General features: G+C 50.5%; 1 protein-coding gene across 4 annotated transcripts in view; it reads right to left on the bottom strand.

The window, feature by feature from the left end:
* Zer1 (zyg-11 related cell cycle regulator) overlaps positions 1-14,965 on the bottom strand; it is a 29,982-nt gene extending 15,017 nt beyond the window's left edge. For 3 of the 4 annotated variants that reach the window (XM_015497477.2, XM_015497479.2, XM_015497480.2), the window contains exons 1-8: positions 14,586-14,965; positions 13,372-13,459; positions 4,211-4,460; positions 2,612-2,762; positions 1,977-2,413; positions 1,511-1,687; positions 474-588; positions 168-314 (exon numbers count right to left, since the gene is read on the bottom strand). In XM_015497477.2, the coding sequence (XP_015352963.1) occupies positions 168-314; positions 474-588; positions 1,511-1,687; positions 1,977-2,413; positions 2,612-2,762; positions 4,211-4,460; positions 13,372-13,405 (1,311 nt within the window). In that variant the 5' untranslated portion in view covers positions 13,406-13,459; positions 14,586-14,965. The remainder of the gene's footprint in view (positions 1-167; positions 315-473; positions 589-1,510; positions 1,688-1,976; positions 2,414-2,611; positions 2,763-4,210; positions 4,461-13,371; positions 13,460-14,585) is intronic. The other variant, XM_015497481.2, reaches the window with a different exon arrangement.
* Positions 14,966-15,037: the final 72 nt, after the last annotated feature.

Here is a 15,037-nt window from a genome sequence, read left to right as displayed (position 1 = left end):
TGGCGCTGACGGGCTGGCAGGCCGCGCGGCAGCGGTGGGTTGGGGGGAGGGCAGGGCCGGGAAGAGGCCGGGGGAAGCAAGGCAGGCACTGTTGGGTGGGGTTGGGGTTCAGAAGGCGTGACTGGCTGCTCCCTGGGGATGCGCAGGGTCTAGAGTTTGGGGCTGACCTTCAAGGCCCTCAGAAGCTGATTGCAGCGTTCAATTCGTGCAATGTCAAAAAGCAGGTTGATGGCCCGCGAGGTGATCTCAGGCCGGTGCTCCGTATAGGCCTCGATGGCGTTCAGCACCTGCTCCTCATTTTTGTCACCACTTACCTGGGGATGGGGTATGCTTAGGACAAGCCAGAGGAGGCCAGGGTGGGACCCCAGATCCCAGCTTGGTTTCTGGCCCCAGACACTGTCATGCCCCACCCAGGGCTTCCCTTCTCCCAGAGCTCCCCCTCCCCCAGGCACCCTCCACTCCCCGCCTCTCACTTTGTAGGCGGGAATGTGTGTGAGGCGACACAGGGAGGTCTCAAAGAGCCCGAGGAACTGCAGTGGCCTCTTCAGAGCCCGGAAAGGCATGATGCTGCTCTTGGAAGGCTCGATGCTGGGAAAGAGTGTACTGGGATCAGTGGCTTGGGGCCTGACCTGGGCCTCTCCCCAAGAGTGGTTAGGCATCTACTTAACATTCTCTCTTCTAGGCACTCCAGACACTTCCTTTTTAAGTTTTTTTTTTTTTTCTCCCTTTTGAGGGTTGGGGACATAGACCCCACCTCTTTTTTTTTAATACCTTTATTTATTTATTTTTATGTGGTGCTGAGGATTGAGCCCAGTGCCTCACACGTGCTAGGCAAGCGCTCTACCACTGAACTACAACCCCAGACCTAGACCTCACCACTTGATTGAAGGGTGGCAAGGTCACACTGTAGCAGAATATGTGGGACAGAAGGTATTGTTGCAGTCATCCTTAGAATATACCAACTGCCACTCTAGTCAAGCTGTGCTGTCCTTAGGGTTCACCCTCAATTGCAAAGGGACAAGCTCATCAGGCAAACACCAGCTAGCTGGAACTGGCCACAAGCCAAAGCTAATTACAGGTGGCTGGGTTTGAAGAGACCTCTCCATCAAGCTACCCAGGAACCAACGCCTCTCCAGAGACACCTGATGGGGGCAGATCCTGCAGCCTCCCCTCTTACCGTCTCTTATCACACTGTGCCCTCCCTCAGAACAGCTGGCGATTTCCCGGTCTCTCATGCTCTTGGCTGCAGCCTCTGCACACGCTGACCCCTCTGCGGAAAACTTCTCCTTTGGCAAACTCAGAAACTGGTAAACCCATTTCTCCTCCTCTCTCTTTCTTGACCCTCAGGGCCATAGTCCTCCAAATGTCTGTCCTCACTGACTTACAGACCAGAGTGGGCAGGTCTGATTTGCTTCTTCATCCCAGTGCCCAGCACAGCCCTTGGCAGAGGGGCCCTTAGTAAGTGCTTGATGATCAGCTCCTGACCAGCAACCGCAGAGGTGGGTCCTACCTGGTCTGCCCAGCTTCCTCGTCCATCTTGGAAATGCTGCAGTTCTCCAGGATCATGTGACCAGAGATGTCCAGGGACATTAGGTTCCCAAGCTTTTGTACAAAGAGGCTCAGCACCTTCCGGGTCAGCTTGAACTTGTAGTAGCTGGAGAGGCGGTCTCGGGAGATGTCTAGGTGTCTGGATATTGGGTGGGGGGGGCGCTAGGTCAGGACCCCTACTCCTTCAGTCCACAGCAGGGGAGGGCCCATGCCTGCCACAACTACTCCAGGACATTCTGGGAAAAATCCTGAGGGGACCCAGGTGCCCTCAGCAGTCCTCATCTGACTGAAACACTGGGCTGAGTTTAAGGAACCAAGCGGCTCTTGCATCCCCACCCTGGGTTTAGCCAGGGGCCCCTGAACCCTCCAGGATTGACACCACCCTCGTCCCCTCTGCCCTGCCCAGGGAGCTCAGGCCAGCAGCTCACCGCAGCTTGTGCAGCTGGACAATGACACGGATGTGGTCATCTGAAAGGTCCATGTTGTAGAGCACAAGGGACACCAGGCTGTCCTTCCACTGGGTTAGGAAGGCGGCGTCACTCGTCTGAATGCCTGAGAGGTCCAAGGCGGCCAGAGAGTTGAGCGGCCGTAGCAGTGACTCCACAGGGACCCCATCGATCATGCGGCCCAGGTTGAGGAAGCGCAGGCGGCTAAAGCCCTCGAAGGTGAAGTCCTTCACCAGCACCTGGCAGGTGGGGTTGACGAGGCACTCGTCTTCACAGCCCCCCGGGTTCTCCTCCTCGTAGAAAATGTTGGCACAGCCGAAGAGGCTCAAGGACACCAGGGTGTGGCTGAAACTCCGCAATGTCTGCAGGCTCTTGGCGGACAGCTTCTCACAATTGGTCAGGTACAGCTCAACCAGGTCCTGGGATCAGGCACAGCTTCGTCAACACTAACACCCACCCCTGCCCTCCAGGTGACTGCGGAGGGGCTCACACAGTGGGAAGGGCACCGGGCACTGATGGTTGTGCGGGAGGCACCTGGATCTGTCTCTGCCCTTTGTCTGACTCTCTCAGCCAACTTCCCCTATCCGTGACCAGTGCCCTGATGAGAACAGTCTTACCTGCTTGCGAATAGCCTCCAGATCCTGGTCCTGCACCAGGTCTTCACGGAGGTGGATCCTGGTGAGGCGAGTACTGCGGGGGTCGGAGAAGAGGCTGAAGAAGCTCTCGTGTGGCTCGAAGGTGCAGGCGGTATTGACCAGCTCCACATACCTGGGAAGAAGAAAACCTGGCTCCAAGAAGGGCCCAGGACCCAGGTCCTCCTTCAGAACACAAGCTCTTCTCTCCAAGAAGACTGGCAGAATCGCCCTAGCCGCCGCCGCCGCCGCCGCCGCCACCGCCTCCTCCTCCTCTTCAACCTGGCTCCATCCTGACTGCACTACAGGTGAGATTGAAGATGCCCCAGAAACCAGAGGTCTAATGGTAGCTCTCAGGGTAACCTAGTGATGCAGGGGCTTCAATCAACACAAAATCCCAAGCTCTTCCTCCCAGAAGCCTGAGCAACACCCCACCAAACAGATACCTGTGCCACCTCCCCCAAAGGACACCTGCCTTCACCTGCAGGCCTTCCCAGGACCTTTCAAACAGTGGATGAAACCAAGGGGTTTGGAGTGCCCAGCTGGGCACAGGGCAAACCCTCAGTAAGAGCCCACAGAGGCATCAGCCCATACCAGAATCCTGGGCTGCTGGAGGGGTTTGGGGCTCAACACTCTGAACCTAAATCCCGGCCTGCTGGCTCCCTACCTGGGAAAGTTCATACAAATAACTGAACTTCCCTGCCCCTCTGTTTCTTTATCTGTAAAATTAAAAGTAACTCTGGTCGACAAAGTGACCAACCATGCCTGACCCACATTTTGCCCTCAGGACATCATTATGAGTCCAGCTCTATCCTCAGTTCCCTCACAGTTCCCATTTTGCTATCCAACTCTTTGGTCAAACTATTCCCCTTCAGGAAATTTCCTTCAGTTCAAGCAAGCTTCCTGGTTGAGCTTTATCTGCCTCTAGGAGCACAGAGCAATGGGGAGTCCCTTAAGGGGCTACATAAAGATTTTCTGGCCCTGCGCAGTGGTGCGTGCCTGTAATCCTGGCAGCTCAGGAGGCTGAGGCAAGATCTCAAGTTCAAAGCCAGCCTCAGAAATTTAGGAAGGCCCTAAGCAATTTAATGAGACTTCTGTCTCAAAATTTAAAAAATGAAAAAGGGCTGGGGATGTGACTCAGTGGTTATGTACCCTTAGGTTCAATCCCTGGTACAAAACAAACAAACAAAAAATCAAAACAAAACCTTCTGGATGGTTTCATCTCTGGCCATGGATCCATTATTCTAGTAGCAGCCCATCAACCCATGTGTCCGTATTCACTTAATTCATAGGTGCAGACACCCATAGAAGTACACACACACGGGATAGCACATAACTCCTTCATTTACACGTAGGCTCTTACACCATCTCATCCCTAAATGTACACATGCAATTTCATACCACATATGTATAAACACCCATTTCTTCATGTGCACATCCCTGTATACACATACCAACATGCACACATGCAAACTCTTACGCTTACGGATACAACACCATTCTCCTGCACCCACATGGTCCTAATATCTCTGCACAAACTCATGCTAAGACCCCCACCCTGTCCCAGCCCTGAGGCTTGCTCACTCATTGACCAGCCGGTCACAGATCTCGCTGGGCAAGAAGATGTCTGGATGTAGCCGCAGGGTCTCCTTATCCAGCAGGTAGCCCAGGGTGCCATCCAGGTTGCGTAGGCAGAAGTCAGTACAGAGGGTCATCAGGGACTCCGGCGTATCAGACGCCATGCTGGGAGCAGGCAGGTGGCCACTCCAGGACAAGTGCCCCAAGGGCAACAGTGACTCCCCAGTACTCAAGGGATCATTGGCAGAGCTACAGCCTGGAGAATGGGAAAGAAGCCAAGTGAACCATAGATAAGGGTCAGAAGCATCAGCTGCCCTATGTCCATTCTTTGAATAGGGAAACAGGCCCCCGACATCACACTCAAATTAGCAGGTTGGTAGCACTAGGCCCAGGACTCTTGATTCCCTCTTTTACCCATCTCTGCTGTGCCACAATCTATGTACAATCTGACCTTCAAAGAATGGGGGGCCTTGGGCTGGGCTTGTGGCTCAGTGGTAGAGTGTTCGCCTAGCTTGTGAGAGGCACTGGGTTTGATCCTCAGCACCATGTAAAAATGAAATAAAGATACTGTGTCCACCTACAACTAAAAAATAAATATTTAGGAAAAAAAAAGAATGGGGGCCTTGTCCAACTGTTTCTTTGATTTTTACAATGCCTGTGGGTGGACATCTGAGTTGAGGACCACTGCTTGGGAGGGGATAACAGGGACCTTCACCATCTGCTTCTCAAGACCCTAACTGCTACAGCAAGGTGACCTGTGTTGTGGGGTCCTTCCTCATCTATGCAGAGTTCCCTCTGCAGAGAACAGTGCCAGGGCTTCACAGACACAATATCTTCAAATCTCATGGTATATGACTAAAAATGGAGATGCCTCCCAAGGGAAATAAAATATATATGTTAATGTCAAAACTTGTACATGAATGTTCACAGAAGCATTATTTGTAGTAACCAAAAGATGGAAACAACTCAAATGACATCAACTGATGAAGGGATGAACAAAACGTGGTTCATCCACAAAAGGCTGAATATCACTGAGCCATAAAAAGATGAATATTATTCATTCACAAAAATTCTGATGTAGCATTGGACCTTGGAAGTGTTATGCTAAAGTCAGGTGTGGTGGTGCACACCTGTAATCCCAGCTGCTTGGGAGGCTGAGGCAAGTTCAAGGCCAGCCTGAGCAACTTAGTGAGACTCTGTCTCAAAATAAAGAGTAAGAAGGGCTGGGGATGTAACTCAGTGGTAGAGTTCAATCTCCAGAACCAGAAGAGAAAGCAACACTACTACCACTGGCCGGCAGTACCTAGCATTGGCCAAGACATGCAACAGCGGAAGTCCACTGTTAGTGGGAGTGTAAATCAGTGTGCTTGGGGAGTGCAACGAAACACTGTTTAACACTTTACTGAAGCTGAATATACATATGTTCAAGGTTCAGCAATTTTGCTCCCAGGTAGATAACCAAAGAGATGAACATTTGTATGTGAACATTCACAGCTACAGCACCATGAAATGGCCCCAAACAGAAAAGGACCTGGATGTCCACTGAGATTGGGATAATATTGCATATTCACCAGATGAACTGCACTGCCATGAGAATCACAATCTAATTAATAGCTTGGATGGACCTCACAAGTAAAGCAGCTGGACACAAAAGTATACATTATATCAATCCATTTAGGTATCACTCCTTTAAATTCAAAACCGCAATCTAATCTGTGGTTCCTTAGATGGGAAGAGTGACTGGAAGCAGGTTTCTTTTCCTTTTCTTTTTTGCTTTGTTTTGTTTTTGGTACTGGGAACTGAACCCAGGAGAGCGTCACACTGAGTCACATCCCCAGCCCCTTATTTTTTATTTTGAGACAGGGCCTTACTAAATTGTGAGGATGGCCTTGAACTTGCAATACTCTGGAAGAGGGTTTCTATGGTGCTGATGAGCTTGTAGCCTTTTATTTGAGTGCCGGATACAGACATATTCACTTTGAATATTCCTGAAGCTATATATCATTCTGTGTGCACTTTTTCAAATGTATAATTCAATATAAAGGTAAGAAAATGGTCTGGACACCAAAAAGGCATACGCTTAGAAGGGCAGGAGGCCTGGTGCACACCTGTAAACTCAGCAACTCACAAGGCTCAAGCAGGAGGATTACAAGTTTGAGGCCAGTCTCAGCAACTTAGTGAGGCCCTGTCTCGAAATAAAAAATAAAAAGGGCTGAGGATGTAGATCACTGGTAAAGTGCCTCTGGTTTCAATCCCCAGTACAAAAAAAAAAAGGAAAAAAAAAATGGAGGAGTTGGTCAAGTGATAATCTAGCTAATAATGTACTGATCACCACTAGAGACTGAACAGTCACCATTTAAATTGGTTGAACAAGAACAATTTCTAGCCAGGCATGTCGGTACATGCCTGTAGTCCCAGCCATTCAGGAGGCAGAGGTGGGAGGATTGCTTGAGCCCAGGAGTTCAAGGCCAACCTGGGCAACATAGTAAGAGATCCACCCCCCCCCCCCCCCCCCGCAAAAAAGAAAGAAAGAAAAAATTTCTAGGGGCCGGGGCTGTGGCTCAGTGGTAGAGCTCTTGCCTAGCATGGGTGAGGCACTGGGTTTGATCCTTAGCACCACATAAAAATAAATAAATAAATAAAACAAAGGTATTGTCCACCAACAATTTAAAAAAATTTTTAAAAAAAAGAAAGAAAGAAAATTTCTAGAACCTAGGACAGTCAGGAGTTAAACCCTAACCAACATTTTCCTATTAAGTCTGTATCAAAGAGGAGGAAATAAACAAGCAAAACTAGTCTACAGTATTAGAAGTCAGGGTAGTATCTACCTTTACAGGCAAGCAGGAATTAGGTGACAGAGTGGCTTCTGGGACAAGTGTGTTCGCTTATGGAAATCCATCAAACTCTGCACTCACATTTTGTGTGCCTTTTATTATGCATGTTACACAGTGGGCTGTCTGTATCCAGAGGTTCTACAGATTCAATCAAACGTGAATCAAAAATATATATATTTTTAATTGTCTGTACTGCATGAAACTTATACAGACTTTATTCATGTCATTATTCCCCATGTAAGACAGTGTAACTACTTACTCAGCAGGTGCATTATAGTATGTATCATAAGTAATCTAGAGATGTTTTAGAGTACATGTGAGGATGTGTATAGGCTTTCCACTAATGTTATACCATTTTATGTAAGGGACGTGGGCATCTTGGTATCCAAGAGGGGTCCTGGAAGCAGTCTCTGATGAACACTGAGAGATGACTATTTTAAACAAGTTTTTAGGGTGTTAGGGGTACAGTGAATGAGGACCTGGGTTTGATCTTCATTACCCCCAAAAAAGTTTTTAAAAAACTGCAGGTTCTGTGGTCAGACAGATCAATGCTTTAACTCCAAAATTTACTAGTGACTTATTTAACCTCTCCAGACCTGTTTCCTCAGGGCTGTAGAGCAAATGAGACAATGCTGGGGACATGTGTAGTACCAGCTTGATGCAAACAGAACACAACATATGCTGGTTACAACCCCTGTCACAGATGGGGAAACAAGCTGGGAGATAGAGGCCAGTGTACAAAAGGAGGCTGCAATACATTGTGGGCTCCGCAGCCAGCAGTTCTGAGCTCAAGCGCAGCACCACCACTCACCAGTGACCAAGCTGGACAAGTGAAGTTGGGTGGACCTAGCTCCAAGTCTCAGCCTTGTCACATAAGAGCAGGTGGACCTGAGCAAGGGTCTTCCCCTCTCTGTGCTTCAGGGTCTTTTTCTATAAAATAGGGTCATAGTCCCCTACCCATAGTACCGCATGAAGATTACGTGGAATAATACAGACAGGACCTTGCATGGTGGCTGCAGGTAGTAATTACTCGATAAAAGAAAATCATCCTTATCATTATTATCTTCGCCGTCTCCTACGCCATCTGCCTGGCCTCCACACAGAACAGGGTCTGTCCCAGCCTAGCTCCAGCCTGGGGCTGCCAGGCCTGGGCCTCCCACAAGGCCCATTGTTGTGTCAGCTGCCCCATTGGCAATGTGACACCCTTAGGGAAGGCACCAGAAGTGGGCTGCCTGGATCCCAGGCATGTCCATCCTCTGCCTTCATTGGTTTCTGGATCTTCAGGACCCAGCAGCTCTCCACTGGGAGCCTGGAACCAGGAGGCCCCACCCTGCTGGGAACCAGCAGGTCCAACTCTTCCAGCAGTCACTTAAGGCCTCTGGAATTAGAACCAGGTCTCTGCCTTGCTCAGTCTCCTCTGACCCCCTACTCTGGCCAATCTGGCCTCCTTCACTGGACTGGCAAGACACCCTAGGCCCAGGTCACCTTCAGACCTTTGCTCAGTCTATTCTCTTTCAACAGAATCCATCCAAATTTAACTCATTATGCCACTTTCTACTCTAAATACTGTTTCTCTACCCTCCATCTACATACACATTCATGTCCTCCCTTCAGAAAGCATCTCCTGACCACGCCAGCCCATCCTACCTCCAAACTCACTTCTTATTTAGCTGATCCTATGACCCAGTGCCAAGGGTACTTACTTTGCAAAGCCATCCCTGACCTGGCAGGGTGCTCCTGCTGTGCATCCTCCGTGGGCCCTGCCCCAAAGCTAGATGAGTCTAATCATTTAGTTTCCTTGGCAGACAGCAGCTCATGAGGGTAGGAAGTTGGCAGCCTGTTTGGCATCATGTCCCTGGGCCTGTGCACCCAACAACTCTCTCCTGAGTGCTATGGATCCAATAGTAAGCAAACCAGGCCATATCCTTACCCTCATGGAACGTTCTAGCTCTGGGGGGATAGACATCCACCTAGGAAGTACATGAATGCACCTCACACAAGTAGGCCAGTGTTCTGAAGGCCAGTGTTCTGAGGCTCTGTGGAACTAACTAGGGGCCCTGCGGGACTAACTAGGGGCCATGCTCTAGGCTGGAGAATCATGGCAGGCTCCTTGGGAAGTCACAATTCAGCTCAAAAGATGAGTCCTAGTTAATTCTGGTAGTGAGAAAAGAGAAAGATGTTCTAAGAAGAAGGAACAGATGAGCACAGGCTAGAAGCGGGGGTTGCAGGATGGATGCCATGGGCTCCGGCCCAGGACTGCTGGCTAAATGAACAAGGGTGGCACTGGACACCCAATGAGGGGCCTGATACCCAGGACAGTCTCAACAAGTGTTCATGGCAGCAGCGATGAAAGCCTCAAAGTCTGAGTCCCATGAAGTTGGGAAAGGGTCCACTGCGCCCAGGACCCTGCTGGCCGCTCAGTGGCTGCAGGTGGAGCCTCGCGCCTGAGTGGGAAGAGCTGCCGGGGCTCTTCTTTCCTGAAGGTCTGATCTCAGGTGCCCTGCCCCCATGTGGAGGAAACACCACCATGTCTATTGCCCAGGCCACCAAAAGCCCCCCAAGGACAACCCTGGCCGAAGGCGCCATCTGCTAACCTCCCTTTGGCAGAGCTAACCCAGCTGCCAGGGGCCAGGGTAGGCTGGAATAGGAAGAAGCCTTTCTCATCTTGGCACAGAGGCCGGCAGGCCTGAGGGCCTGAACACCCTGCCACTTGTGCCCCAGCTAGCTGCAGGCCTGGCACCTGCTAGAGGCAGCCATCTCCACCTACTCCATCTCCTGGGGCCTTAGGGATCCTCATTCTCATGGCAGACACTGGCCAGGTGGAATTCTATGCTTTTGTCAGTCCCTTTTTCTTGCAGGTTTTCTAAAACTGGATCCATCACAAGCTTAAAAAATTCTGGGGGAAAGGGACAGTGGGAGAGAAGAGAAAAATAACAGTGACAGTGCCAGCAGCGGCAATAGCAGCTGCCACCTTGCCTCCATGTTGGGCGCTCCAGACTGGTACTAAGCTCTTTATAGGCTTTACTTTGTATAGTCTCTTATTTAACCAACAAAACAACAGGTCCCAGTGCCCTGTACTTGGAGTGAATTCATCATTTGCATAACAATTTGTCTATGACCCTTCCCCCAGCCCAGCTCCAGAGATGGGGACTGTCTCCTCCCTGCACATCCTCTGCACCCTCCCTGCCGCTTGCGCCTGGCATCTAGCAGAGCACAGGTTGCTGTGTGGGAATCTCCTCACTAGAGATCTACTAGGCTGGGACCGCTAGCCATTTGCTGATAAGTTTGCCAGGCGCACACACTAATCCAGAGCTGGCCTGAGATCCTGAACAGGGTGGGATACAAACCTATGCCAGACTCCAGCTTCTCACCAACCACTGGCTCTTTGGTCCACCCATCTAACCAAGAGAGGGGAAAGACAACTGAGGACCAGAGGAGGGAGCAAGGGACCCCACCAGCATCCTGATTCTCAGGGGACAGAGAAGCTGAGGGAGCCAGAAACTCTGATTCTTGGAGCAGCGCCCACCCTGTGAAATATTAACCCGTGAGCTGGTGGGGGGACCCAGACAAATGCCCTATTTACAGAGGCTGGAGGCTTGCCAGGAGGGAGTAACTCATGGGCCAGAGATTGGGGGTGGGAGGCTGCTTGGAAGGGAGTCAGGACAAATGCTAGGGATCTCCAGGGGCAGGGGTACAGTGAGGATCAGAGATCACCCGGCCTGAAAGGTCTCCAGGGACTAAATTCGCAGGGCAGGTTACTGTAGGAAGATGCAGAAATGGAAGGAGGGAGGATTGCGTATCCCCACTAGGTGGCTACTGACTGGTACCTCCTCTTTTGATAACTAAGCAATTAACAAATACTGTGAAAAAGAGAGACGCAGGCCTTTGGGGTGCTAGGCTAGGCTAGGAATCAGACTGCCTGGACTCTCTTCTAGCAATCAAACTAATTAATGATCACACTCACATGGAGTACAAAGTACACGCCAAGGACTCTGCTCGCCATTGATATGAGTTACCTGTCTTCATTTTCTCAACCCCACTCGAGGCAGGAGTTGTTGTTATAGTTTACGATTGATAGGTGCAGCAGCTGAGGCTGAGTGGCCACATAGACTGCGACAGACCACGCATGTGGGCCGTGCGTGTGGGCCTACAGATACGAGCACGATGTTCACAGTACAGGCTCAATGCTTCAAGCTTTCTAGAGACGTTATCACCAATGCCATAGATAGTCACTAAGGGGCATGTTATTGTTTTGTTTCCCAGATGAAGATACTATGGCTCAAAGATGTGCGTTAACTTGCACAAGGTCCCCAGCAAGCCAAGCTCATTATTACATGCTACAGGCACAGACCGTTTCTCCTGGCCTTGGCTTTCCTTCTGTGTATGAGCCTCTATCACATCCTCACAACTCTGCATTTGAGCACTGAGCACAGATGATCCTGTCGTCCTGGCAAGGAGTCCAAGGGCATGTATCATATTTTTGGTACAGGACTGGAAGTTTTCTGAGGGCAGGGCCCCTACAGGATCCATAAGGTCTCCATTATGCATGGGGTGGGTGACCAGCTACTTGCAGGTGAAGGAGCCTGAGCTCTGTGAAGTCCCCCAGCCAGTGTGTTCCACACTCAATATTGATCATAGTCCTTACCTGTTAAGGTGTGTTGTGAACTGCACCTGCCTCATGGGGTTGCTGAGGAGATGTCATGAAATACTGGCAGGAAGATGGTAATGAATAATTATAATGAGTGAGGTTCCTGAGCACACTCTTAGAGAGACCCTTCTGCTTACCTCTGAAACTGAAAAACCAGCCTCATTGATTGAACCAGATATGATGACATTGGTCCCAAAATAGATGACTCAACAGGGGTCTCTGAATTCACATTTCAGGAGTTGAGAACAGCAGTGGTGCTAAAGCCAAGCAAAAAACCTGAGGGCTAAGAGCATCCCTCTGCCCAAGGGGCTCCCAGGACATGTCTGCAGAATCCTCATGATACTAATGCAAGAACTGTTCTACTTTAGGAGGATTGAAAGCTCAAGGCCAGCCTGAGCAACTTACTGAGACCCTGTCTCAAAATAAAATTTAAAAAAGGGCTAGGGATATATCTCAGTGGTAGAGTACTTTCCTAGCTTGTGTGAGGCCCTGGGTTCAATCTCCAGTACCACACGCATGTGCATGCACACGCACACAAACACATACACACATCAAAAAAAAAAAAAAAGAAAAAGAAAAGAAAAGAAAGAAAGAAAGAAAGAACTGCTCTTCACTTTTGCAGGGAGCTTTGGAGGGCACCTAATTCTTTTCTGACCTTTGTCTCACTTCATCCTCCCAGTAACCTTCAGAGTCAGCCAGAATAGGAGGGCATTATTCTCCGTGTACAGATAGAAAACTGAAGCCCAGAGAGGGGATGGGACTTGTTCAAGTGTACATGGGAAGCTGGCAGCAGAGCTATGGTATACACCCAGATCCTCGGGTCCCTAGTCTGGAGCTCCAGTCACAACAGCCTGCTCTAACATGTGGGCTCCCAGCTTCTCAGTTTCTTCCTATCTTCCTTTCATGGTGCTAGGGATGAAAACCAGGACCTCACACATGCTAGGCAAGTACTCCACCACTGAGCTACAGTTGCCATGCTCAGCCCAAGGCTCAGACCTGATGCTGCAGCTAGGCTTGGCAGGGAGGAGGGAGAGCCAGAGTGGTTCTGAAAGGTTGCGAAGCCTCTGCCTCTGCCTCTGCCAGGCCTCTACCTGTAGACTGGCCACCTATACTCCAATGGCATATCTAGGCACAATGCCCTTCACAATCTGCCTCCAAGTGGCAATCACTTTTGACAACATAATTTTGCTTCTATTTCAAAAGTCCCCATCACCTTCCATTGCTACTCACCAATACCAAAAAGCCAGGACCCACCTACCAGCATCCCTGTAGGACACACAACCACTGTCACCACTAAGGGGTGTCAGGAAGTTTCTACTGTGCCTCCTCAATATGCCCCCAAATCCTACTAGTTCTGGGGAGCATACAGAGCTGGTGGACACTACCAGCTGGTGCTAAAAAGAAAGGCTCTGCAACAGACACAAGCACAGACAATTCCTCATTGTCATGTCATCCACATCAACATCAACCGCTACATATTAAGGACTGCTATGTGCCAAATACTTCAGCAATGCTCTCATTTAACTCAACTGCCCTATTTTACAGATGAGAAGACTGAGGCAGAGGAAGGTGGCCCACATGCTCACAACCAACAGCATAAATTGACTTGACAATGGTGCTCTATGGGTGTTTTTTGGTATGTGCTTCATCAATGGTTGTTACAAAGATGGGACAAGGGCACTTACAGCACAAGGCCAGAGCACAGTGGTCATTTGTCATCTGAAACAAATCCGTATTTTTTCCAACCACCAGCAGCACTTCTATAGCACGGTTCTGAAAGGGAACCCATGAGACACCCTGTGACCCTGCACCACAGAGACAGCTCTGGCATGTGCTCTCCATTATTTGGTTCCAACTTTTCTGTGACTTCCTTGCCAACCACTCTCTCCTTCACCCTTCTCCAGCTCTCTGTTCTCTTGCTGTTTCTTAAACTTACTAAGCACATGACCTCAGGACCTTTGCACCTGCTGCTGAATGTTCTGCACCAGAGAGTGTATGGCTTACTCTCTTACTCATCTCTGCTCAAATATCACCTTATTAGTGACCTTCCCTGACCACCTTTTATAAAGAGATGACCCCAGCCTCTGGTTCCCATGGTCCTCCTCCTTTATTTTTCTCCATGACACCTATCACCACCTACATTTTGTACATTTGTTATTTGTTAAATGAACAAAAATAGAGGCCCCTCACCCTTGACAACTGACTCCTGGTCTAAGCATAGCTCCTGTTATCCTTTTCAAATCTATCTCTCATGGTCACTTTAACCAGTTTGAATCCTAAAGAGAAACATTCTGTGGGAAAGATCATACAGAAGGCCTTTCCCCAGGTGTCAGGCATCCTCTTCCCCCTTAAAAACCTAATTAACTCAAAGGCACAGGCAGAGTCGGGAAATCTTGGATTCTAGCGGTCAAAAAGCAGCCAAATCAAGTTCCACCTATAGAATGATAGTGACCAGCATGGTCAATTTCAACTCACTACCGGGATTTCCTGGCCTTCGGGTTGAACCCCATCCATCCCTTTCCCACCCTGTTGGATGTCCCTTGTCATCCCTTTGGGGAGCTGATCCAGAATCCAAGCCGTCCCTGAGCATTTAAGCACTGCTCTGGGGAAAACGAAAGCTCATCCAACAGGTAGGAGGGGCAGAGGCTGGCCTTCTCAGCCCGATTCCCCCATCTTGCAGGGGCGTCCGACAGAGCGTCATTTTCTTTCTGGAGGAAGGGAGCTCAGTTTTAAAGGTACATTTTTCGGACCTGGCGGCGAGGGTGGAGAAGGGAGCCCTCCCACCAAGGGCCAAGATAGACCTCTGCAAGGGGTTGCGGCGGCAATGGACAGGCCCCGGAGGAAGGAGGGGAAGGATGAGGACGCAGGTACATCCCTTGGCCTGGGGTCCAGGACCTACCCTGGGATGGGGCTGCCCTCAGCGCTGGGAAGCAGTCAGGATGCTTCGTAGGCGAGGAGGAGCGGAGGATGGGGCCCGGGAGAATCCGGGGCCAGAGCGCTTCAGGAGGTTGGGGATCTCGTCCGTCTAGGGCCGGGGTCCGGGGCGCCCAGGGGTCGGCGGGGCGGAGCCTGTGATGCTGAGGGCTCGAGACCGGGGCCAGAGCGGGTCACGACAGGGACCCCGTGGCCGTTACCTTGCCCTGGCTGCGGGCAGGGCTGAGGGCCACCAGGTGCTGCCTCCCGGGCCCAGCCCCTCCCCCGATCCGGCTTCTACGACTCAGAGCGGCCAGCCGCCGCCGCCTCCGCTGTCAACAAACCCCGAGCGCGTCACTTCCGGGGCCGCCCCTTAGCAACAGTTAAGGGGTTCCCCCGACGGGTCCCGCGGCGAACGCGGGCGGCGGCAGCAGAAGG

The sequence above is a fragment of the Marmota marmota genome, unplaced genomic scaffold (genome assembly GCF_001458135.2).
Source record: "Marmota marmota marmota unplaced genomic scaffold, marMar, whole genome shotgun sequence".
NCBI lineage: Eukaryota > Metazoa > Chordata > Mammalia > Rodentia > Sciuridae > Marmota > Marmota marmota.
This window is presented reverse-complemented; position numbering and strand designations above follow the sequence as displayed.